At 42.4% G+C, this 26,824-nt stretch overlaps 1 protein-coding gene across 1 annotated transcript in view; it reads right to left on the bottom strand.

Annotated features, from left to right (window-relative positions):
* PAPPA2 (pappalysin 2) overlaps positions 1-26,824 on the bottom strand; it is a 281,960-nt gene that overhangs the window by 60,362 nt on the left and 194,774 nt on the right. Inside the window, exons 14-16 of the mRNA XM_065870845.1 lie at positions 18,326-18,497; positions 14,639-14,816; positions 13,242-13,455 (exon numbers count right to left, since the gene is read on the bottom strand). Of these exons, the coding sequence (XP_065726917.1) occupies positions 13,242-13,455; positions 14,639-14,816; positions 18,326-18,497 (564 nt within the window). The remainder of the gene's footprint in view (positions 1-13,241; positions 13,456-14,638; positions 14,817-18,325; positions 18,498-26,824) is intronic.

Genomic DNA, 26,824 nt, shown 5'->3' with positions numbered 1-26,824 from the left:
CTTCAAAGCTCCACCCCTCACTTCTATCTTTGATCTTCCTGCTGCTAACTCTTTGGTCTCCAAATTGGCAGATGCGATAATGCCCTGGCCCTAAGTCTGAATCCCTACCTCAAGTCTGGGGCCACTTCTTCATCTATCACTGCCTAAACTGTCCAACCCTCAGCCTCTCTCGCTTCAACAGCCCCCATTTAACCTCTTTTCTACCAGTCTCTTGGCCCCTCTCATGCATTCTTCACACAGCTGACAGAGCTATCTTCCTACTAAATCTGCTCAGGTTACCTCCAGACCTAAAAACATCCTGAGGTTTCTCCAATGCCTGCAATTTAAACCTTAACATTATTCTGCATAATTCTACATCTATTCCCTTCAGGGTGTGTTTGAGGAGCTGGTGATTACACTGAAATGCACGGGTGAACTGGGTCTAAAACATGGAAACCTTAAATAGGAATCTCTTGCTTTCATTATCTTTCATCATTCAGTTGCAGCCTACCTTGGAGATGTTGTGGGTTTAGTTCCAGACCACCGCAATAAAGTGAATATCACAATAAAACAAGTCACAGGCATTTTTTGATGTCCCAGTGCATGCAAAAGTTACGTTTACACTATCCCGTGGTCTATTAAGTGTGCAATAGCTTTTATGTCTAAAAAATGTACATGTATTAATTTAAAAACACTTTATTGATAAAAACAATGCTAACCATCATCTGAGCCTGGAGTCATAATCTTTTGATTTGAAATATTGCGAGAATTACCGAAATGTGATGCAGAGACACGAAATGAACAAATGCTGCTGGAAAAACAGCACCGATAAACTTGCTCGATGCAGGGTTACCACAAACCTTCAATTTGTAAAAAATGCAGTATCTGCAAAGCATAATAAAGCAAAGAGCAATAAAATGAGGTATGCCTGTATTTGCCCATTCATACGTTCAGTCAACAGATATTCATTAAGTACCTGGTATGTGCCCATATATTACATTAGGTCCTGCTGTTGTAGAAACAAATATTAATACAATAATAAGGCCAGAAGACTAACCTGTGGGAACCCAAAGAGGGGCATGAGGAAGGCTATCAGGAAAGGAACACTTGAAGATGGGTTTGTTAGAGAAGGAGAAGGACCTGCCAGGTAGAAGGAGCAGTGCATGCAAGAACCAGTGGTGTGAAAGGCAGTGTGTGTTTGAAGCCTTAGTCTAAAGTTTAAATGGAAAAAAAAACAGGCCTATATGTGGCCCCTGTGGGGGAAAAGAGCCTGGGTGGGACAAAAGTCTGGCAGAAAAGGGCCACAAATTGTATGAATTCCATTTCAGAGGGTAGGATCTCTCATTTGTAAGGAATCCTTTGGCTATCTTCATAAAGTTTCTAGTTGAAGAATTCTTCTTCTAGATATTGTTATATTCCTGTTCCTGGTCAGTCCAACTCACAGGTCTCATGAAAAGTGCTCACAGGATGTCCATACATTCACACCCTCACCTGGGAATTCACGAATCCATCACTGCCCATCATTGTTGCTCTTCCAGAAAGCAAAGCTCTTTACACGGCTCCTTGTCCAGAAGTTACAGCAGTGATAAGACCTGAATCCACTAAAGAGTTACCAGAACTTCTGGCAAGTTGTGACCTACATAATGACTTCAGAATTTACACAGGTGAGCCCTGCATTTGCCTCATCCCTCTGATGTGGGCTGGAATGGGAAGGCTGATTAACATTCTCTTTGCCAGTTTTCCCTGAATGAAGAGGAAGAGTCAGAGGTCACAGTGACCTTCAGCAGGTGGTTAGTGGCTTCACTGGGTAATTCCCTTCAGGAAGATGGTGTGGAGAGTGGTTAAGAGCAGATGACTTGGAATCAGGGGACTAATGCTCAAACTCCAGCTGTGGCTCTTCATATGTCTCTGACTTTTATTAAGTCACCTCATCTTTCTTCCCTCAGTTTTCCTATCTGAAAAATGGGGATAATAATAGCTTCCTTACAGGGTCCTTGGAAGATTTTATAAGTTAGTGTACATAAAGCATGTAGTACAATGACTGGTACATACAATGTTCAATAAGCCATGGAAGTTATTAGCTCTGATGACCAAAATCACTCTCTCTCCCTTTCTCTCCCTCTGTGTTCCGTGTGTGTGTGTGTGTGTGTGCGTGTGTGTGTGTGCGCGCGTGCGCGTGAGCATGTATGAGAGATACAAGTGTGGAATGTTAGCATTCTAGTCAGTCTTTCCACCCTACTTAATTCTTCAGATTTTTGTCCCACCCAGACTCTTTCAGGAGACAGTTCATAAATTAGCTGGGCCTGACCTGACCTTATTACTAAAGAAAAAAGGCAAGCTCTCAATCAAAATGCTCACCCGGTATGCTGAAGAAGGGCTTAGAGGGAGCCTGCGACAGGATGGGGTAGGAAAAAGGAAGTGTAGAAAGGGCATCAGGGAGAGAAATTGTGAGTTGAAGAACCTAATGGCTTATATATAACAACGCAGCACTTACTCATGCTAGATTTTTAAGATTATTTTTCCTGATTAATAGAGAAATCAGCGGTCAATATAATATCAGAGGAGAAAGGACAGTTTTACAAGACGCTCCCTAGCTTGGGATTGAAGGTCACAGGGAAAACTATAAGTTCATCAAATGCTCTGTTCAAAGTGAAGGCTGCATGCCCATCACCAGGGCCTGTGAAGCCTGCAGCAGCGAGCTGGCCTGTGCCCAGGTGTGTGTGTGAGTGTCCAAGGCTTGGAGCAGAGGTTTAGTCACTTTCATGCCAAAAGAGGCTGTAATAAATTAGCCTAAATCTCACATTATCCTACAATGGCAAGAGAATTGAGGATTCCAAGGATAAACTTCGAATGTATTCACTATAAACACTAATTATAAAGCCAGACAATGTCTTAATGGAAAGAAAACAAATTTCTATTTCTCACAGATGCATGAGTGTACATAAAGATTACAGTGTGTCCCTTAATTGCCAAATCAGAGCTAACCTGTGTGTCTCTATATACAGAGGTTTAGCATCTAGTCATGTATGTATGTGCACAGTGTTATGACACAGAACTTAAAAATTAGGTATATTATTTTACTGAGTTTTTAAAATTACAAATCCAGGGTACTTAAGGAGTTTTAGCGTTTGCCCCAACTGCATATTTCATTTCATTAGCCAAGTCTTTCTTCCCTTTCTTATGGTAGGATAAAATCAGTTGAACCTCAGAGAATCAAGCTATGGTTCAAAAAGTTCAAAAGAGACTAAAAATTTAGGTAATGTCTCCAGGACATGCCCTTCCCTCCTCCTCCAAGACCAGCCCGACTGTATTTGCCCACCCTAATTTTTGAAGTATGTCCAGCTCTATCTTGCTGACGATTTAATTTCCATTTCTTTTTCTCCACATCCCCCTTTTTCCTTTTCACGGTCCACTTGAAGCCACTGTAGTATTTGGATAACTCACACTGGGATGAGATGAAACATTCAGAGGGGGTTCTGATTGGTGGAGGGAAGTACATGCATTTTTTTTTTTAATTTAATGAACTTTCTCTTTTGATGTGTGTGTTTTCTTTATAGACAGGGGAAATGCACTCCCCTACCGCCCTGGTAACTGAAGACTTATACTTCCCACTTGGAATGCCACCTTCAGTCTTTCCGGTCTCTATGTTGTTTTTCTGGGGCAAAGGAACCAACCACAGGATGGGAAACAACAGCCCCTGATGAAAATGTAGCTGAGTATATTCCTTGCTAAAGAAGAAGATTAGCTGTTAAACACGCCAAAAGCAACGTTTTACAAGGAGTATTAACCTGCTGGAAATGATGATGATGGTGATGATGACAAACAGCAGCTACTTCTGACTTGAAGTTTGATCTAAGAACTGTGCTCAGTTCTTTGTATCTATTGTCTCATTTAATCCTTAAAAAAATCTGTAAGTATCCCTCTTTCCTATTATCCATCTGGTAGATAAAAATAGTCGTGTTCAATAGAGATCAGTGACTTGAAAGGTCAAAGAGCTAATAAATAGCAGAGTTGGGATGTAAATTTATATCTCATTAACACCAGAACCTGCGTAATTAACCGCTAAGCAAAGAGATAAATCTTGGGCAAAGGAAAGACTTCCTAGAAAGCTGACTAAAATTTCTTCTTCAGACATTTTAGAGAAGTGTTTAATCTTTAAACTCAATTCTAGAAATCCTTAAAAATGTACCCAATATTCTGTCTTCAAGAAAGATCTAGATCTAATCCTCTTGGGGGTGAGTGGAGAACAATTCACCAAAACCCATCAAGGGGAAGAAATAAAACCTTGGCTATTCATTTGGATCAGAAGCTCTCCAAGTATTGCCTACTAAGTATTGCCTACTAAGACCTTGTCTGTGTAGTGTTTGTGTTTATAATATACTGCTCCTTCTCTTCTTCCTGGTGGCAATACATTTCACGTATCACTTCTCTCAATGGTGTTATACCAAAGTGTTAAATCTCCTCATTACTTCTGTTGAGATAGAAAATAAAATATAGACTTTTAGATCTGGAAGTCACTCAAGATTTTCCATCATTTTTCAGAGGTGGAAAAAGAGGCTCAGAGAAATGTAGTAATTTACCCACGATCAAAAGCCTTATTAGCCAAGAGCGTGGGCTTTGGAGTTAGAATGGTTTTAGCACCATATATTGGCTGAGTGATCATGGGATGACTACTTAACAATACTCTGAGTCTCAGTTTCCTTATCTGGAAGAGGGGATAATAAAGTACTTAAATGTGTTATTATTATATTATATCATTGCATATTACCATCTCATATTACTCTCCATTATACTATTATTTTATCATATAATAAAATTTATCTGTCATAAGAAACGAATGGGGTAATGTATGTACAGTTCTTCACACACACAGCACATAGCGATGAATCATCAATCATCATCATCAACCCAACAGTACAGAGTTGAGACCTTATGTGTTTTAACTCTCTGCCACACTGAACAATCTTCCTATGTGTACAGAGATGGGTCAAGTACACACATCTAGCTACAAAGCCCTCTCGCACCCTCCCCCCAGATCGGATCAGACAAACCTCACTGAAGGGTTTTACCAACCAAACGTTTGTCAAACAATAAATAGGCACAATGTAAGGCCTATTTACAATGTTGCAGTCTGAACCTACATTTGTGTTTCTAGAACTTAAGTAGATTTATGTTCTTTGGAAAAGTGACCCGCAGAAGGATGGCTATTTACAATTACTCTTAAAAAGGTATTACTACTGCAGTACCTTTCGGATGGCATCTTGATGAATGACTAACTCAGAGGGAGAGGCTGTCTAAGTAAAGTTAGAAGGTTGGGACAATTCACACTTCAAATGAATTATGAGTCCTAACGAGGTTAGCCTAACCTTCACACATAAAGACAACACCTAATGAGAAAAAGGTAACCACGGGAGTGAAAGACAAGGGAGACTATAACACGGTGCTTTTGATAAAATATAAGTCGTACACACTTATTTTAGCTCCCTGGGAAGTCAGGTTAATGAAACATTAACCTGATGAATGTGATTAATGATGACGTATATGTGGAAGTAAATTGCATGGAAGGAAAAGAAAGGTGTGTGTGTATTACAAAATATGAATAAGAAAGAACTCCTGAAACTAAACATGGCAATTTCTTTGAAGTTACCATTGTTTGTATTTTCTCTATTAACTCCAAAAATAAATAAACCTCAAAGAGACACATGAAATCTGGCATGCAAAAGTGCTGCTATAGTAATTTTTTTTTTTTTTTTTTTCCGGTACGTGGGCCTCTCACTGCTGTGGCCTCTCCCACCGCGGAGCACAGGCTCCGGACGCGCGGGCTCAGCGGCCATGGCTCACGGGCCCAGCCGCTCCGCGGCATGTGGGATCCTCCCGGACCGGGGCACGAACCCGCGTCCCCTGCATCGGCAGGCGGACTCTCAACCGCTGCCCCACCAGGGAAGCCCAGCTATAGTAATTTTGAGAAAAGAAAACGTTACTCTGGATAGTTTTCAGAAAGTCAAAATCCCGTGACTGCTATTGTTCTTACACAAAGAAAGGTTTGTGCTTCTAGATTGTGCTTCTTGATTCTGGCTGCACATTGGGGTGACTTGGGGAGCTTTGCAAAAGACTAATGCCTGGGTGCCACTTCCAGAGATTCTGATGTAAGTGGTCTGGGGTTTGAGCTGGGCATTAAGATATCTGAACTCTCCCCAGGTGATGCTAATGTACAGACCGGTATGAGAACCACTGTTCTGGTGAGCTTGTTGAGGGGGAGAGGTCTAATCCTTTTTCTGTTACCACCAACTTGTACAGTTTGCCAATCAAGCTTAAATGTCAGTCGAATAAGTGAAATTAAGACTGTCTCTGGAGAATGACCATTCCTTCTATGTTGCTGAGACAATTGCTAGAAGAAAAATAGACATAATATTTTTAAGGGTTCCTACCACTCTAAAGCACTTGAAATAGAAATTTCCATACCCTCATAGGAAAAAAAAAAAAAAACCACCCTCTTTCCTGCACCATTTTTAGCATCAAATTTAACATTAAAATCCTATCATGAATTTTCTAATAATTCAGTCTTTTCATCCATTTAGAAACTATTTATCGAGTACCTACCAGTAAATGTAGAAGCCATTGGGCACGTGATGCTAAACAAACATCCATGGTCTATTGGACAGCTAATCGAACCATTTCTACTCAGTGAGATAAATGATGTTGTCAGGGAAGTTGTCTGTGCAGTGGGAAACCATGGGAGGGACACTTCCTACAGACTGGGGAGATCTGGGAGGCTTCCTAGACAAAAATCACACTTACGCTAAAAAATAGGGGAGTAGGAGTTAGCCAAGCAAAAGGCCACTGTCGGGGAGACTTCTAGCCAGAAGGAACAGCATGTTTGAAGGCCCAGAGGCATGCTAGCCATGGTGTATATAAAGAAGTAAAAGAAGGTCCAGAGCATTAGAGCCTACAGTACAGAAGGTGTTGTGTGTTACAGTTGGAGGGAAGTGATCTCTCAGGGAAGACAGTCAGCGACGAAGCTAGGTAAGCCAGGCCCAGCTAGATCATGCAAGACCTTGAACATATTTTAAGTTTAAGCTTTTTTGTTTTCTTAGATGAAATAGCAGAAAGGCTTGTCATTTAGTTTTATGCAGGGGAATACTATAACTGGATTTGAGTGTTTAGAAGATTACTGTTGCTGCAAAGTAGTGAATGTATTGAAGGAGGAAAGACTGGAGTTAGATCAGTTCAGAAGTGAAAAACGATAGTGATCTGTCATAGAGAAATGGCAGCAGGGATGAGGAGAAATGGCCATATCTAGGAGTCAGTAAGATGATGACACTCAATGGAAGTCGATGACTGAGGGTGAAGGACATTCGAAAGTCTCAGGTTACATGCAGGTCCCTGACCTGCCCAACCACATGGAACACAGAAGGCTGTGCAGATTTGAAAGAGATTATAATAGGCTCTGAATTATATAGTAAAGAGTTTGAAAGGCAGATCGGATTTCCCAAGTGGCTATATCTGTAGGCTGTTGTTCTAATGGGTCTTATGGTCCTTACAGGAAGAGACTAGATAGCAGGTATGGTTTTAGGAATCACCAGCATGTGGAAGGTAGTCGAGGCCATGGGGTAAATGATCTTCAGCCCAGACAAGTGTGCAGAGCAAGAGAGAAGAATGAGCACAGAGACACCAATATTGAAGAAATGGGCAGAGGAGAAAAAGCCAGAAGAGGAAATTGAGAAGAGACAGAGAAGAAGCAGGAAAATCAAGGGAGTGAGATAGAGCAGAATCAAGGAAAAGTCTCAAGGAGGGTTTAGCCAACCATGTTGTAATGAAGAGCCAGACTCCACCTTTGATGTTTGACTCTGATGGCTTTCAAGCCCCATCATATCACACATCTGAGCAAGCCTGTAAGAAAGCCTGGGTGCTTCCTCTTTTGGCTTCAGCAGAAAGTTCAAACCACGCCAGGTCCTGTTCACATGCACAAACCCTCCCCCAAGTCTCACCCCCTAACCACCATACAACTCCAGACCAGTCTCCCTTCCCTGATTGCTCAAGCCATTTGAAGACCAACTTGGAATTTTCCCCTTCTCTCCCCTGAAAGCCTCATTATGTGAGTAATAGACATTTTCATACTCTCTTGGTCAATGTGTGGCATCATTACTTTCAACATCCAAACCAGACTTGGGTGGGAGGGTCCATCCTATCTCACAGGATAACTGTGACATAAGCCAACTAAAAGAGTCCCTGCATTTGACAGCAGTGCGGTCCATGGCAGGCTCAGCCTTAGTGGAGAGATGGGAATAAAACCTGAGTGTCAAAGTGTGAAGGAGGGAGAAGATGGCAAGATGGAGACAGTGAATACAAACAACTCTTTCACCAAGTTTCACTGTAAAAGGGAGGGGGGAAGCTGTGGTAGCTGGAGGAGGACATGGAGTCAATAAAAGGCTCTGCTTGTTTTCATTTTAACATAGGAGAGACCCGAGCACAATTAAAGAGAAGTAACCAGGCGAGAGGAAGGAAGAGGCTTCAGATGTAGGAAAGAGGAAGGTAAAGTCATTGAGAGAAATTCTCTAGAAGGGGTACAGGATCCAGAGCAAAGGTGGAGGAGTTCATAATTCATTTTATTTTTTAAAAAAATTTAAATTTATTATAAAATATGATTTCTTAAAAGAATCCCAAAATAGAAGACAAAAAAATCTCCCTGAGTCATACCACTTGCCCAGAGTATTGACACTTTGGTGTTTTTTTTCTAGTTAAAAGAAAAAAAATAAGGTTTTTTTTGTTTTTTTTTTAACTGAAGTATAGTTGATTTACAATGTTGGGTTAGTTTCAGGTGTATAGCACAGTGATTCAGTTATACATATACATATAATACATAAAGAATATATATATATTCTTTTTCAGATTCTTTTCCCTTATAGGTTATTATGAAATATTGAGTGAAGTTCCCTGTGCTGTACAGTAGGTCCCTGTTGGTCATAATTCATTTTAGACAGTGAGAAGGGGGAGAACATGTTTGGAGGTGCCAATCAGCTTGCACACCTATGGGCAGACCTTTGTGCTTTAGGGAGTGAGGTGATCTGCTGGAAGTTAGGGAAGAGGTGTTACTGGAGGAGAGGAGGTCTGTAGCCTTCAGGAACGGAGACAGTGTTTGTCTTCAAAACACAGAAGGGTCTGGACACAGGAGGGAAGGGTCACGTCCCTGTCTTACTGCCATCTTGGAGTGCTGGTCTCCGCTTGGTCTGCCTATTTAGAAAGATCTGTCTCGTGTTCTTTTATCACTTTCTGCCTCCACAAATTGGCTATGATCTCCTCTTTCTAGCTCACTTCATTATTTTTTTAAACTGTTTATTCATTTATCTCATTATAAAGTCTAGAAAACGTAGCAAATATAAACAAGCAGAAAAAGAAAAGTTATATTCCCTATAAACCTAGTACCTAGAGAATACGACTGTTAATATTATAATCACTTCTAGCTTCTGAAGAAGGATGATTAAAAACATACCTTTAATATGGAAAATAAGGATTGTATCATTTATAATAATTATGTTCTGCTTTTATCCACTTATTGTATTGTGAATGTTCTCTCATGTCTTTCATATTCTTCTAAACATCTTTAATGGTGACAGGATATTTCATGATATGCCCGTATAACTGTATGGCTGTACTACATAATGGGCATTCATTTTGTTTTATTGAATTTTTTGTTACTCTCCTCCTCAGCTTTTCCCTCTGGAGAATCCATACAGTTTGGGTGATACTGACTCTACCCAAGACTTCAAGGCCAGGTCCTTGACCAAGGCCAAAGCCATTGCATTTTCTTGTCTTCAGGAACTAGAGTCAGTGTGAGCAGTGTCACCTTCACATCCCGGGAAGAAGGGGCAAGGGATCCAGGGGCCAGGAGAAAGGGCCTACCTGTAGTCCATGTCCTCTCCTGTGCTCCACTGTAAGGAGAAATAATGTCCATGAAAGAGGGAACATGGAGGCTGTGTGCTCCTGAGGCCAGAGCCTAGGTCTTACTGATATCTTCACTCCTAACCCCGAAGCTGGCATAGAGCACCCACGTGAAGAAGTGCCAACTGCAGCTGTGCCCTCCCTGCACCCGCAAGTGCAATGGGACAAAGCTTAAACAGGTTGGGTAGAAGAGAAAAGTCAGATGCAGCATTTATCTTTTTCTCTTGAAACAATATTCAACAGACTTGAGAAGAAGCACGAAGGCAATGTACTTGGCTGATATTTTGGTTTCCTTCTTTTAAAAAGAAATGAACACAAAGTAATTTCTAGCACATGTATTGAACTTCATAGTTTATAAAACGCTTTCAGTACATTACCTGCTTTGGGCCTCAAAACAATACTCTTGGGTAAAAATCACTACCACTCCTCACGTCAAGGAGGCAAAAACCGAGACACGTGGATGTGACATACATTGTTCAGGGTCATGCAAAGAACAAGTGGCAAATTTGACCATCTAGGAGGTTTTTCCACTACTCAGAGGACTGCAGAAGACTAGCATGTGACCACTCTGTCTGGGTTAATCGCTCTGTTAACTTCTCTCCACTTCTTCTCCCCCTGCCTGCATGTCCTAGAAAGAATTTTAGGGCTCCATCTGTACAACTCTGGGCTCCAAGCAAGGAACAAGGCTGACATAGTTCGTTGGGTAAACACAAGAAGCAAGTGACAGTGATTTACTCCTGACCTGCAAACTTGATTACCAGTCCACTGCTGGCTATGTAAACAGGTGTAAACTAAGATTAAAACCAGTTTATGCAGTGCCGTAAATAATTTAATCTCTCCTCAGCACGGTGCTTGTGAATGTAAATGTTTAAGTCCAAACCGATGCTGATGCTGTGATGCAAGCTTCCAGTTTCTCAACCAGAAAAGAAAGCTGTGCCTTGTGGGCCCCTGCGGGGGCAGGGAAGCCGGTGGAGTCAGATATGCAGATGCAGCAGGAAGCCCATCGTCATGGAGGAAGCCTCAACTGTTCCCAAGGCAAAGCTCAGCCACGGGCCCAGGGGAGCTAGGAATAATGCCTCCACCTCGAATTCCTCCTGGTCCCCGAGACTTTTCTCTCTCCCTCCAGTCTTCACTGCATTGTTCTGCAGACACCTGAGTTGGCTCAGGTGTGTGAAAAGTGAGGCAAGAAGAGAAGAAAAAAAGCAAGAAAACGGCAGCCTGAAGGCTGGCTGTAATGCCATTCTCACTGGAAGATGACCTGGGTACTCACTACCCGTCAATGTATGCTGACGCAAATTGATCTAGATCCTATGACCATCACATGCAAATGTGTTTTCAGCTGTCAAAAACTGTTGACTATACCTGCTAGAGTCACTGAACCAGATTGCAGCTTCCTATGAATTTTTCACCAGTATTTATTCATGTTCTAATTAGCCAGGCTCTTGCCTCGGGCTGAGATCTTGAGGAGGGGACTTCCCTCTCTCCCTCCCAAATATGATCTTGGGTTTTCTTGGGAGTGAAAGGCTCCGGGCAAAGCCGGACTCAATCCATGCCATATTGAGATGGCTGGATGTTGACTAGAGAAGGGCGAATTGGAGCCAGAGAGTAAGCTTCCTGTTTTCCTTTTGCTCCCTTAGAGAATTCTAGCTTATAATCAAAGTTGGTATCTCCTGGAATGCCATGGCTGGGATTATGTCAGTTCAAAAAAAAAAAGTCTTTAAAAACATACCTACTATGATCAGATTTTGAACTAAATCCTGGGTAAGAAATAAATCTGATTTTCTCCTTTACTGACATAATTTATGGTAGGGAAATCATAGTTACTATTTACTGAGTACAAGGAGTTTCTTCTTCTGAAAGCTTTTTGCTTGTTTTGTTTGTTCGGAAAATGTTTCTTTTTCTGAAACCATTTATTGAGCATTTAGCACAAACCGGGCACTGGGCTGAATATGTATTATCTTGTTTAATCCTCAACTGAACACTCTGGTGAGGGCATTATCCCCAGCTTACAAAGATGAGACCCGGGCTTCGCTGGTGGCGCAGTGGTTGAGAGTCCACCTGCCGATGCAGGGGACACGGGTTCGTGCCCCGGTCCGGGAAGATCCCACATGCCACGGAGTGGCTAGGCCCATAAGCCATGGCCACTGAGCCAGCATGTCCGGAGCCTGTGCTCCGCAACGAGAGAGGCCACGACAGTGAGAGGCCCGCTTAACGCAAAAAAAAAAAAAAAAAAACAGATGAGACCCAAAGAGTTAAGTAACTTGCCTGAGGTTACTCAGCTAATAAAATGGGGAACAACTGGGATTTGAACCCCAGCATGACTTTCTTTAAAACCCTTCCTCTTAAATTATGCAGTAAGCTTTTGTTCTTTCTGATCCACCATGTGTTCAGAAGAAAGGCTCTCTTGGTTTCTGGGTCTAGGAGTGTATACACACAAAGTCCAGGAAAAAGAAAGCAGAGAGACTATAATTACAATATTAATAGCTAATACGTATTGAGTTTTATGCTTTAAAAATAAATTTACTGACTCATGTTTTTTTGTTTGTTTGTTTGTTTTTCCGGTATGCGGGCCTCTCACTGTTGTGGGCTCTCCCGTTGCGGAGCACAGGCTCTGGACGCGCAGGCTCAGCGGCCATGGCTCACGGGCCCAGCCGCTCCGCAGCATGTGGGATCTTCCCGGACCCGGGGTGCGAACCCGCGTCCCCTGCATCGGCAGGCGGACTCTCAACCACTGCGCCACCAGGGAAGCCCCTGACTCATGTTTTATACATACTAATTTATTTAGTTCCTACGTTATTATTATTACTATTATCCTCATTTTACAGATGAGGAAGAATGAGGCAGAGAAAGACGACTTCCCGGCATCACATAACCAATAAATACCTGAGGTGGGGACCATCCCAGACAGTTTCTCCCATAGCCACAACCGTAAGCCTCCACCTGTCCTGATGAGGATGTTCTAGGACAGAGTTGGGTTCGGGTGATGTGTGTACTGCTTAAGAAGCTCATAACACTTACTTTCAAGGAAAATAATAATTCGGGTAGAGATTCTTTTAAAAACACCTAGATGAGACTGTGGAGTCTCCTATGAGAAAGAGTATCTTTACAGAAAGCATACTTGGCCAGCCTGCCTGTCATGACTGGAGAACACACCTGTGCAGGTGAAGAGAGATTATACAGAAAAACAAACACAACAAACAATGGACAACCCAGAAGGTCTTAATATTATTTCCAAAACAGTGGTCTAGGATTTGCAAATGAAGGAACAGGAGCAAGGCACAAGGGTAGAGAGAACTGCAAAGACCAGGAACAATCCAACTTACTTCCTGACTTTATTCTCCGCACTTCCCATCACGTAGTAGCCCGGTTTGCATTTGTATCTGCAGATGGAGCCCACATCATGGTTGCCCTGGAGGCAGTGAGGCAGGAGCAAGTTGGCGTTCGGGATAACAGGGGGAACGTCACACTCCAACTTGCAGTAGGCTTCAGGGAGAGACCAGAGCCCATCTTCAAGACAGGTCAGCCACGGGCTCAGTCCTGACTCCAAGAAAGAGAAGCACAAGATGCTCAGAACAGAGAGTCCAGAAATAAAATACTAGCAGAGAGAGCGAAGACCTGTCAACGTACCGTCATTCTTGGAAAGTCACGTTACTCTTTGTGGAGCAGCTTCTCTAAAACCTCAGGTCAAATGTTTATCCTATACCTTTGTGCCCACAGAGCATCTACTGTGCTCTCTTATACAGCACAGAGGTCAGAAAGCTCTTTCATGACCTGAATGAAAGGAGCGCTACCAACCAAATCATTACCTCACTTCCTCACTATAAATAATAAAAATAGAGTAGTGACAGTATTGTGGAAAGCATTATAATAATACTAGATGACACTTTTATTGTGCTCATTATATGCCAGGCACCGCTCTAAGCATTTTACATGTATTCACTTGTGTAAACTTCAAACCTCAAACAACCCTATGAAATAGATACCATCATTATCCCCTATTTTGCAGCTGAGGAAATTGAGTTTAGGTAACTTGCCCAAGCTAGTAAGAAGAGAGGCAGGGTTTGTACTCAGGCAGTTGGGATGCAAAGTTCTGCACTTCAACACCATACCGTATGCCTCAACGTCATTCATGGTTTCTCCAAGTGCAATCCATGGACACCCCACAGTAGCATCACCAACCCACCTCAGACCTACTAAATCAGAATCTGTCAGCATGAGGCTCAGGAGGTGGCATTTGTAACAAGCCTGCTCAAACACTGTTAGGCGCACCTAAGTCCAGGAGGTAAAGAGCAAGATGTGGGGTCTTCATCTCTTCCTAGCAGTACAGCTCATGTAACTATGCTCTCATTTCTAAAACAGAATGAAAAGCACCTAACTCACAGGATGGTTGTAAACATTAAATTTAAAAATGTGAATGATAAAGGGTATCTGGATTATTAATATTATTAGAAAACTGTTAGTTGGCTTGACTCCAGAGGACATAAAGTCAAATAAAAATGGGAAAGTCTAAGCGTCTTTCATTAATGAGATCTTGAGTCAGGGCATTCTGGGACAAGGAATGGTATTGCCCTTTGGGACTTTGCTTGTGTTATCAGAAGAGGGTGATACAGCAGAGCCAAATGGGAAGGGCACTGGGGTGAAGAAAAGATCCCCAAAGTACCCCCGAAGAGAGAGAACCTGAAGAGAACTTGCATACAGCTCCTGGTTGGCCAGACAATACCTTGAAGCTTGGCTGGTGGGACACAGGAGATGGAGCAGCGTTTCAGAAAGTTTGTTCCCTCTGAGCAGGAGAAGTTTGCATAGTTCACCAAAGACTGGTCGGGGACACCACAGTCAAGGGGCATGCAGCTCACAGCCCGGTCCCAGTGCCCAGAGGAACATGTGAGCAGAATTTCCTTCTAGAAACAGAAAATTTTCTGCTGTCAAGGTGACATAAAAAGGCTTATCAAAACAGTTTCCAGGCTTTGAAAGAGTCCTGATGATTATTTGTGCGAACGTTCACAACAGGCAAAATTAGTTTGTCTTTCTCCCTCTTTATGCCTTCTTGTCTTAGTGCACTATCTCACACTACCCAGGTATGTTGCTAATGAAAGACAAATGTTAGTGTAAGGGAATCTTTAAATGAAGACTCTCCTAAAGGCCAACTCTTGGCTATCCTCCACGTGCTTCTCCAGATCACTCTCTACCCTTCTCCACCTTGCCCTGGGATGCTGGCTCCTGTAGATTTCATGCCTCTGACTTGTGTTTGGTTTAGCACCCAGGGCAACAGTGGCAGGAGACTGGAGAGGGAGAGAGGCAAGGGAGGTCAGGGTGCTGATCCTTGCTACTCCCTCCCTAGGGCTTGCTGTAGGTTGGCTGCACCCTTTGGCAGCGATCTCCACACACCTCCTGCACTCTCTTCCCAGGGGTTCTGCTAACTGCTCTCTATAGTCAGCTCTTCAGGCCTACAGGGGATATCACCCCTTCACCCTGGGATTCTGCACCATCTCCTTGTAATTTCCTATATTCTGCCCCCACCTTTAGAAGTGGTCCCTTTACTGAAGTCCCTCAAATTGCCCACCTTTGAGTGTGTCATCTGTTTCCTGCTGGGACCTTTACAGAGAATGCTACTAAACATAATTGTCTCTTCTGAGAATGGTGCCTAGGCTTTAAGAACCGCTGAGACTTAATGCATATGAGGCTCCTTCCAAACTTTGTAGTTAAGTTTGAGAGATTCCAGTTGTTTCCCTCAGCCTGCAGTTTCTGTAGGGGAGCCCTAGAATCCATCACCATGAAATAAATGAGGAGACATTTTTTGAACACCTAGAAGGGCCAGATTCCTTACTAGGTTTGGATAAACAAGACCCTCAAAGAGCTAATAATCTACCAGCAGAGCAAATCATAGGTTGGAGCAATGTATCAGAAAACAATTGAAGGGGGAAAAAGGGAAAGAAGGAGAAAGAGAGAGAGGAAGGGAAGAAAGAAAGTAAAAAAGGAAAATTCAGGAGATATATTTTTGTTATATCCTACTTCCATCTGTAATGATTTAAGAGAATATAATACAAAGACTGCAAATGATAAAATGAAAGAAGTAGAAAACATGGACCAAGGAGAAAGAAAATTTAAATTGCTGTTAAAAAAAATACAGCGATATAATATATGCATGTTGTTTTGTGGTGGTGAGATAGCACTACAGGGGCTGGAGGAGGGATTGCCCATACTTGGGTAGGAGGGAGAGGGCTTGCGGGGAGGTGCACAGGGTAGGTAACTCAGGAACTGGCCTTTGAAAGATGAGCGAGACTTCCCAGCAGCAGAGGGGAAGCAGGGAGAAGAAAGTATTCAGAGTGAGGGGAACAGGATGAGCAGGCACTCAGAGATCTGGATGCTCATGGCTTGTTTGGGAAAAAGCACAGCCATCATTCTAGCCAATGGGTTACCAAAAGTCAAAGGGAGAGTGGGGAGATTCTGCGGCTCAGCCAGCCATCCCACCAGGAGACCACAGTGGCACCGAAGCCAAAGGTAAAATGACTGGTGAAAGCACCTGTCACCCCTGACACCCACTCTTGGCTGGCTGCTCCTCCCTGCTTTCCAGTGGTTCCCTGTTGCCTGCCAGAAGAGCCCAATTCAAAGCCAGACACATTTTTCTGTTTAGTTTAAGTTCTTGTGTCAACAAAAAGCAAACATCCCCACTGTCTTGTGATCAGGAGCCGGGATCGTACAATCTGTTTAGTGGCGCCAGCCTTGGGTGACAGGAGTGGTCAGCTGGAAAGCTGTGCTTGCTGACTCCACCATTTGGTTGGCAAAAGGTGAGCTCCCACCTTCCTTCTCCCAACTGTCCCTGCCTCACTGATCACAGCCTGGAAGACTGGCTTGAACCACAGTGATCACTTCAAGAATGTCTCTCAAACTCTACATATATTGCCTGGTTTTTCTCCTGGCTTCATTAGGTATTAACCATTTTGTCTTGAACTTGTTCCTAATTTTAATGAATTGCAAACACCACCTTTTCTTCTCTCCCCTTCTTTACCTATATCGCAAAAATGTATTTAGTTCCTACATTGTTTTTGTCCTTTTTCCTTCTTTCCATCTCTTTTCTAGTGTGAGTTAAGCTGAGTTAAGGGCAGGTGATAAGAGTTCTGCCTTTCTCACCAAAGCATCATAGACCAAGGAGTTGGTGCTTCAAGGTATGTTAAACCTGTCTCTCTCTATGCAGAACCTAAACCACCTGAAACCAAAGATTGTGTCTTTAAATCCTGACCATGTCTAAGCAAGTGAAATTCTCCCACAGATCTACAACCTGCTATGCAGTCAACTGGTACAAGATGAAAACAATTCCAATCTTCCAAACCACTGATACCTGACTAACCAATCGTGATTCCACTCTTCCCTCATCATACCTCATCTTTCTCATCTTCTTCTCAAGCATCATTACCTTTTTGCCTAATGCATCCTGTCTCTATCTCATATTGTGCTCATGTTTTCTAATGGTTGATTTCAATTTTCAAGTTCCTCTGTAGAGTACTGAAAGCTCTCTAAAGGAAAAATGGAAAATAAAATTCTTAGTTGAGAATACATTATCACGCTCATCATAATGGCCGCTTTGCAGAGAGCTAGGTGCCTATCATTTTGCTAGAAGCTGGTAAATTATGTCTAGTCAGTCGTCAAAATAACCCAGTGACATAAATCCTTCTGATTTCATTATTTTACAAACGTGGAAACAAACCTAAAGTGGTTAGTTTCTTTTGTGTGTTTGTCTTTACCTAAATTACATACCTACTAAACAGTGGAGTCAAAATTTCATTCCAGGTCTGTCTCTCAAACTACACTCTCCATTAACATATTCTACTACCTTCAGATCACCTTGAAATCTTCAAGTGGTGCATGGTAGCTTGTAGAAATTTGGAAAATTCAGTTAAAGCTAGAATCATGATATAATCCCCACCTCAGTAACAGAAGGAAGAAAATCAGACTCTTTCCTCCAGTCTTCTTGTAAGGAGGACTGGTGGGGGCAGGGAAGGGGGCTGGTGCGTGGCAGTCAGACAATGAACCGCAAACAACCTGATTGCAAACTATTTTGCCTGCAAATTGTGGACAGGTCTAAACTGCAGCATTCCCATTTTGAAGCCAAAAGTGGGGGTCATAATTTCTGATAGGAAGATAAAAAAGCAAGGGAGAAGGATGGAACAAGTGTTCCTGTCTACTGCCCGCCTGGAGAGAAATTGACACCCTAGTTAATGGAAACTGTACCTGTTCTTATATATACCTTGCATTTCTATAAAGCCATGCTTCTCCTTGCTTGTTAGATTCCTCATTTTTCCTTTCAGACGATTTAGAAACACGTGCCTTTCCCCATCCAGCCAGGGGGAGGAACATGCCTACTGTCCCTCCCCAGGGGCTTGGTCCTGATGACCACGGGTTTCCAACTCACCTGCATGGGCCTGAGGTACTGCCCACTGCTGGCCTGAAGGTCAAACCCCCTTTGACAGGTGATAGAGCACTTCATGTGACCTGGGCCACCAGAGGTACAGTTCACCACATCCGCGTGATCAAGCAGCAATGGCACACAGCTGCCCTGCTCCCCACAGGGCCGATGGACACAGCTGGAGATGACAGAAACAGAAGTATCTTAAACGGACTCAGAACTGATAGGCAGCAGCAAAGGCTTTGCATCTCCCTCTGGGAAGTGCCTCTAAACCAAAGAGAACATTGTTTCTCCAAAGCCTACATTAAATTCATTACTTCCTTCTATGTGACCTGGAACCACGCAACATAAAATGAACAAGAACAATATCATCTACGAAGTGATTATGAACTGGCTTTCTACGGCTCTTGCAGGAGGACAAAATGATGGTGGAACAGGTGGGGAGCGTGTCTCAAGAGCTCTGGATGGCATCAGAAATGAAAAGATCAGAGGATAATCCTTGAAATATTTCATAACCAGTACTCTGGGCCCCAAACAATCAGAACAGACACAGGACAAAGGTCAGGAGTGAATCCTGGAGGCCCCTGGTTGTGTCAGGCATTAAACTTTCTGTTGTTCGATCACAGGTTTGTCGCAGGGGACCCTGTAGGAAGGGCCTGGTTGTTTGAGATGGCAGAAAAAGCAACATTTATTTACTGATTGTCATGGAAATATTTTTGACAACTGGCATACACCATTGAATATCAGCACCGGCTAATCAGAAATTGAGCCCATGGCAGAAAGAAGAAACTCACACATATCAGATCCCTACCACATGCCTGACGTTGTTCTACATGCTTCCAGGACATTATCTCAGCAGCGGAGAACTGCTGTCCAGATCTCAAGGGCTAGTCAACTGGGAACAGGAGGGATAGGTAACTCCCCAGGGTTTGGGGAGACTCTGCTGGGACCATAACAGCAGCAGCGATGCAACAGAGATGGACCTAGAGATTGTCATACTGAGTGATGTAAGTCAGACAGAAAGACAAATATCATATGATATCGCTTATAAGTGGAATCTAAAAAAAGAGTACAAATGAACTTACCCACAAAACAGAAACAAAGTTACAGATGTAGAAAACAAATTAATGGTTACCAGTGGGTAAGGTGGGGGAGGGATAAATTGGGAGATTGGGATTGACATATACACACCACTATATATAAAATAGATAACTAGCAAGGACCTACTGTATAGCAAAGGGAACTCTACTCAGTGCTCTGTAATGGACTATATGGGAAAAGAATCTAAAAAAGAGTGGAGATATATATATATATAAATATATATATATATGTATAACTGATTCACTTTGCAGTACACCTGAAACCACCACAACATTGTAAATCAACTATACAAAAAAAAGAGGGGGGGCATGCAACAGAGCCGAAAGAGGGTTACCCTCTTATCAAGGCAGAACAACAGAGATTAAAATTTAGACCAACTGCCCCCAGGCTGTGTGAATTTGAATCCTGGATTCACCATTTACTACTACCTGTATGCTTTGGTTATTTATTCCCTGGTATTTCAGCTCCTTCCCCCATGAGATGGGGATAATAATGGTGCATATCCCACAGGGTTGTTATTGTTCCTGGGTTAATTCTCTCTACTGCTCCACTGCAAATGGCCCAAGTCCCACCTTCAGTGGCCTGTTTTTTATGAATCAGCCACATGTTTTAATTTTCCCACTTCTGTACTTTTGCTCAATTTGTTGTGTTTTCTAAAAGGCTTTCCTTCTCCAAGAAGCCCCTCCAGATATCTTCCTCCCTCGAACCTCTCAGGGAAATTTAAAAAATAACTCTTCTAACGCTTCTTTTACTCTATCTTTTAGTATAGTCATGTATGCATTTGATTGTTCAGTTAATTAATTTATCCATCCTTTGATCCACAAGGCAATTAGTATCTGTCTCTTAAATGCTGTTGAATCTCCCAACTAGATTATGATATTCATGAAGACAAACACTGACTCCTACCCATTTCTGTATTCACCATACACCTCATTGTAGGAGTTACAATAAGTGTCTGCTGAATTAAATTTGTTCATATCATAGACATCAAAGTAAGTCAATGGCTATCAAAATGGTAAATTTGTTAAATTTTATAGTGATAGGTGGGGATATGAAATACAAAAATATCATTATCAGACGACAGAGGATGGGAGGGAGATGCAAGAGGGAGGAGATACGGGGATATATGTATATGCATAGCTGATTCACTTTGTTATAAAGCAGAAACCAACACATCATTGTAAAGCAATTATACTCCAATGAAGACGTTAAAAAAGAAAAAAAATGATCCAACCATCTTGCCCTACTCATTCATTCATTCATTCATAAACATTTACTGAGCACTTAGCATTGGCAAGGCATCGGTCTCAGTACTGGGGATAAAATAAATATGCCCTTAAAGAACTCATAGTCTAGTGGTGTAGAACAAGAAGATATTTTCTGATATTTTCTTGCTCGTGATGTTTTTGCCAGTGGTACTAAATATTAGTTAAAATGGCTTCTGTGAGTCTCATCATCATTAATTTGTTCTATTTGCCCTTGAATTGTGTTAGCAGCCAACGACCTTATCAAGGAGCTGGGCAACAATATAAGAAAGTGGAAAATAGGGGCTTCCCTGGTGGCGCAGTGGTTAAGAATCCGCCTTCCAATGCAGGGGACACGGGTTTGATCCCTGGTCCAGGAAGATCCCACATGCCAAAGAGCAACTAAGCCGCGTGTGCCACAACTACTGAGCCTGCGCTCTAGAGCCTGCGAGCCACAACTACTGAAGCCCGCACGCCTAGAGCCTGTGCTCTGCAACAAAAGAAGCCACTGCAACGAGAAGCCTGCGCACCACAGCGAAGAGTAGCCCCCGCTTCCGGCAAACAGAGAAAGCCCGCACGCAGCAACGAAGACCCAGCGCAGCCAAAACTAAGTAAATAAATAAAAAAAAAAGAAAGTGGAAAATAAAATGTCATTGAATTGAACATACTGCCTTGAAATAATTGAGAATTGCTTTAAAAAGCACTAGTCCAAAAAGTATGGATTTGATTCAAATATGCTAAAGTTGCTGCCCCTGATCTTGTACCCATGGGGTTTAAGTTACACGTCAGGGATTTAAGTTATATGTCAGTGACATTCTCATTTCTTTTACCTATGCTTATTAGGTATAGGATGGAGGAATTGGAGTTGAGTGGTATGAAGGAAACTTTTTTACTCCTTTAAGCTCTGATTATTCTCTGTGAAGGTGTAGTATTCCCTCAGAATCACTCCGGGAGCCTGATGAAGGGAGGAATATATGAATTGCGGGGGAATGACTGTTAATTGTCAGCATGGATTCTCCAAATCCAATGCTGCTAATTAGGTATGCAATACAGGAAATAAACCTTTGTCTCCGAGTCTTTATTCAGCCTAGCTGGATAAGGAATCTGAAACCTGACGGTCCTTCATGGAATGAGATCAGAACACCTCATTAGTGATGCTAAAGAACTTCAAGTTCCACAGATACTACATGCCCTTGATGTACACAAAACGTAATATTTCTTCAGCTTGTTAAGCAGAGAAGACTGGAAAACAGAGAGTCATTAACAGTTCTGGTTCATGTCAGCTCACTGCCAAGAAATTAATGTGAAATAATAGCACGTGCTATTTTCCAGTGACTCCGTCCAATTCATCCATGTCATCACTGAGGACAAATACGTGCTGAGATAAGACACAAAACAAATACTCTGAATGAGCCTCCTTCCATCAAGATGGTGTTCCATTAACTACTGTTGCTATGACTACCAGTATTAAAAGTCCATCCAGCCTTGGCAGCAAGGGAGGAAGAATGAGACAGGGGATGATAGAAAAGAGGGAAAGTGGCATGAAATAAGACCAAGACAAAAAAAAAGCAAAGCATCAAACCCAGACCTGTTTATGAAGTGAGAAATGGTTTTAGGGCAGCTGCTGCAAATTCTTTCACTAGCTTATATTTCCATTTGCTTCCTTTTTAAGGAATTTGTTTTATGAGAGTGGTGTTTGTCAGGTCATTAGCTTCTGATGGCATCTGGTATCAATTGCAGACTTCTCTCCTTTGCACCCCAACCCCAAACCCCTTTTTGTGTTTCTCTTCCACTACAAATACTGCTTCCCTGAGTGAAGTTTCTGTGTTCTCCGTTTTCCCATGCTCCTGATACATTCTTCTTTCTGGCTACTGTTACATTAAGCCCCAATATCATAATGATAATGCTGATAGTAAACATAATTAGTCTTAAAACTTTTCAAAAGCTTTCTTCTTAGGGTCTTTGGACAAATGTTAATGAAAGTGGCAGCAGTGAAGCCTTACAATGTCCCAGAGAGATGGGCAGTTAGGTATTTATCTTGGTTTGACATACAAGGAAACTAAAGCTGTTTGAAGACGGGCTGGAGGCTGCACAGTGAGTTAGAGGAAAATCCTCAGGCTGGGTCTCAGAGTCCTCGCTCTCGGGGCCAGCCTAGACCACCAGGCCGTCTCCCTGGTGATGAGGTGGCTCTCCTGTTGCTTTCTTCTCCATTCAGGAGCTAGCATCGTTGGCCAGGATGAGCCAAGAAGCTCCTCTGCAGGGTAGTCAGGGGGGAAAGAGTAGACTATTAAATGGTTGGTCTCAGTTTTGAGCTGAGAGAAAAATCAAAATTGGCAATTTTTGTCCAGCTGCCATTGTCTGCATGATGCCCTGCTAAGCGTGTTTCTTCCTTTGGCAACCACTTCTCACCCTTCCACCCATCTTTTTCCAGACCTTTCCCCACACCCCATCACAATGTGTTCTCGGGTAAGGATATGATGCAGCCAGTCAGATGTGATTCACAGGTATTTCCATTTTAACAGGAGAGAAAAGTTTGAAGGCAAAGGAATGAGTTTTTCATGATAGAATCTTAAGTCAGTAGGCCCTCAGAGGTCACATTATGTAGATGGTCACCTTACCCATCATTCTAGCTTTGCTCTTTGCGTCTCCACTTCCCCAATAAGCCTCTACTCTCTCCCTTCTTGTCCTCACTTCCGGAAGCCATCATGTTTGAGGATTTTAAAAAATGCTTTCAATAGAGAAATCCCTTTTCAAAATGTATGTTAGCCCTGGGCTATCTTCTTGCATATGACCTGCTTGTGGACACCAAGGCACACTAGTAGCACCGTCCTACCAAAATGATGTGTGTGCTTCCTTTTCGTTTGGGCCTCTGCGTGATGCCTTGGGAAACCTCTGTTGGCAGAGTTCCATAAAAGAATGGCCCTCATCTGCCACAAGGCAGACTTTGTCAACCACAGTTGTATATTTAACTCACTTAGAGGCAGCATTTAAAAAATAAAGATACCCAGGCTCTGTCCCCCGGAGATTTTGATTCTCTAGGTTTGTGGTGGGATCCTCACAGCTGTGATTTTATTTTAAGTTTCAAAGTTTTTCAGGCTCACCAGGAGTGAAACCCGGCACCATAAAGATCTGGGTATGTGTAACCTGAAAGATATGTCAACAAATTCCATAGGCCAAGACTATAAAATAACAAATGCTGATTCCAGAAGGAGAAACTCGTTCCACTGTTTCATCATTATGCTTTAATGTTTTCAGCACAAATTATCACGTGGGAGTCATAAGACAGATCAAAAGTATAAAACATTTCCCCCATTCTGAAGAATCTTTCAATACGGCTGAAGAGAGAAAATAATTAAATCATGTGGTACCGATTATAAATCCATGGCTGTTCCAGAGAAAGTTTTATCATTGGATATGATTTGACCTCAATAAATTAATAGGATTTGGAAAGGCAAAAGAGATATGCCAGAAAGATACCTCCAATGCTTTCCAGACAGAACACAGAGCAAAGTAGCACTCTAAAAACCTAGACAAAATCACCATTTCCTCTCCCTGCCACTGAGAACTGAGGAAAATTCAGTGGGGGCGGGGCTCTTAAATTCTGACTAACAAATTTAAAGAACCTATATGGAAAAGAGTCAACATCGATATTTGATGATAGACTTAGAGGCAAGCCCCCCAAATCTTCCCCTACCTTCCAGGGGTTGGTGAGGAACAGAGTAAGACTAACATCAGAAAGCAGACATCATTCTCAGCAGAGACAGAAGACAGACTCACTAACAAACCTACAATGAGCTGTGCCCCAGGGCATGCCAAATCAGGCACATTTAAAAATTTTCCATTGCTTGAGGCCACTAGAGTGAAGCTGGCTTCACTTCCAGCCAAGGTCCACATTTGGGAAGCTGGGTAGCTCCTAAGGAATGGCTGAAGTCCTGGCTGTTCTGTCCACAGCTTCCTCACAGCTTTGGTGTAAGGTTCCCCTGAGGGTCTGTGCCATCCTGGAGGAATTTCAGAAGGCTATGACACTATTCCACTATTCAGAATCAATAGTGAAACCTTATTTCTCCCATGTAAGAACTGATGCAAGTTATGCACTAAAGATCCCATTTCTTGCATGTGACAGATGGAGGGTGGGGAAGACCTTTAAAAATGATCTTAGAGGAACCACAGTTTGTTAAAACTAAAATGGACCTTAAAGATAATTCAACCCTAATTCCTCATTTTAGAGATGAGGAAATTGAGCCCAAAAGAAATTATGGGATATTCCACAACTTCCTACCACACTCAGACTACAATATAATAACAAAGAAACATTTAATTAAGCTTTAGATTAAACTCAAAATCAGGTTGACATCAGCTCAAGAACTTTTCTAAAGTCAACGTCCCACCCTCCCTCCGGCATCCAACTTGATATCTGGAATCTAGATTAGTTTAGGAGAAACTTTCTGGCACCTGTGCCATACTTTTTGAGAAATAGCATGGTGTGATGGAGAAAGTAGTAGATCAAGGCCAATGTGACTTGGGCTCAGGTCTTGGCTTGTCCCTGCTTGAATCTATGACATTGGGTAAGTCTCTTAACCACTCTGGCCTTTGTCTGCAAATCTGTAAAATGATGGGGTTAAACAAGGTTCTCTCAAGGGTCCCTTCCAGCTTTAACATGGTATTTAACTTTCTAGATGAGGTGACGCTGCTACTGGGGTGGGAGTACAGAAAACCCATGAATGGGCAGGATGTGGTAGAGAACCCAAAAAAAGAGTTGCTCACAATCTTTCTTCCCTAGTGTAAGTTTTTGCTTAATGTCACAACATTTAAGTTGTTTAGTTAAACAAAATATTGCAATTCGTTTATCCAAGAAGTGCCACCATTGACCAAATAGCAATCCCAGTGGTTTCTGTAGAAACAACTCTTTGAAGGTTACATAGTGAAAGAGGATCAGATTTCTCTCCATTCCTCCACTTTGTTTTACCAATTCTTATTGAAATAAGAGAGTATGGGCTAAGAAGAAATGTATGCTCTGGGTTTGGCAGCAGACGGAAATAATACGTACAGAAAGTAGAGTGGGCTGGAAGAGATGGAGTCCTCGTTAATCTTCCCACCACCAACAGCAAAACCAAATAATAATAATAATAATATCCATCCTTAGAGAGCTTTGCTGTTTCTCCAAACAAATACAAAAACATATGGCCACCATTCTGGCTCCCCATTCTACTTCCTCCTTACTACTGGCTCCATCTTTGCTTTGTAGGGCAAGAACCAGATTAAATGTCAAGTACATTTCCATCAGCCTCCTTGGGCAGAACAAAGCTGGTACTTTGAGGGGTTTTACTGAAAGGTCATACTGACCAAGAAGGGAAAATTAATTCAAATTCTTCTCCTCTGAAGAGTCTCATCTGATAGAAACAGAGGAATCTCAGTAATAATTCTGATTTTTCTATCACGTGACAAAGAAATGAATTACTGCACTAAGCAGACTTCTCCTTCCTTCCTGTATCCTGGGAAAGTGGAGGTTTTCTCTGCCCCTCTATTGAAGTCTTTGCCCCTAAGTTGGCCCCTGAAAACATCTCTGTCAGGAGATGTCCATCTCTTCCTCGAATGTGACCTATTCATAAGTTCAGGACTGGACTCTGGTGGCCCCAGGACTAGTAATTTGCTTCACTCATTTCTATTTCAGGGCATGGTTTTTTACCATGCCTGATTGTAACACTAGAAGTCCCATCCAAATGCCCCCTCTTCCTCTAAAGAAAAACAGGTTTACATCACACAGCCAAAAGCACTCCCTTTCAAAATCCCTGTCTCACCAAGTTTCAGAACTGACGATTTTAATGTAGATTATAAAATATGTGGAACACCAAAGAAAGAGTCAAAACAATTTCTGGCTCACCGGCAGAGAATGTGTACCCTAGCACAGCACCAAGGAAACATAATCACTCATCAGAAACAACAACAATAAAAACAAATATTATGTCTATATAGAATATGTATAATAAACTTTTTTCCAGTTTGCGAAGGCAGTAACCATTTCCACGTGAGGCATTTCCTAATGAGGAGTGATCACTGGAGCCCCCAAATGACTGCACTGCTGACCCCCCCTACCCACCGCACTATTCTTCCTGGGGCACCAATTAAACTATTAATTCAGGAGTGACACTTCCCCAGCCAT

Source organism: Phocoena phocoena, chromosome 1 (genome assembly GCF_963924675.1).
Source record: "Phocoena phocoena chromosome 1, mPhoPho1.1, whole genome shotgun sequence".
NCBI classification, from domain to species: Eukaryota; Metazoa; Chordata; class Mammalia; order Artiodactyla; family Phocoenidae; genus Phocoena; species Phocoena phocoena.
The sequence above is the reverse complement of the archived record's forward strand: the minus strand, read 5'-3'. Positions and strand labels throughout refer to the sequence as shown.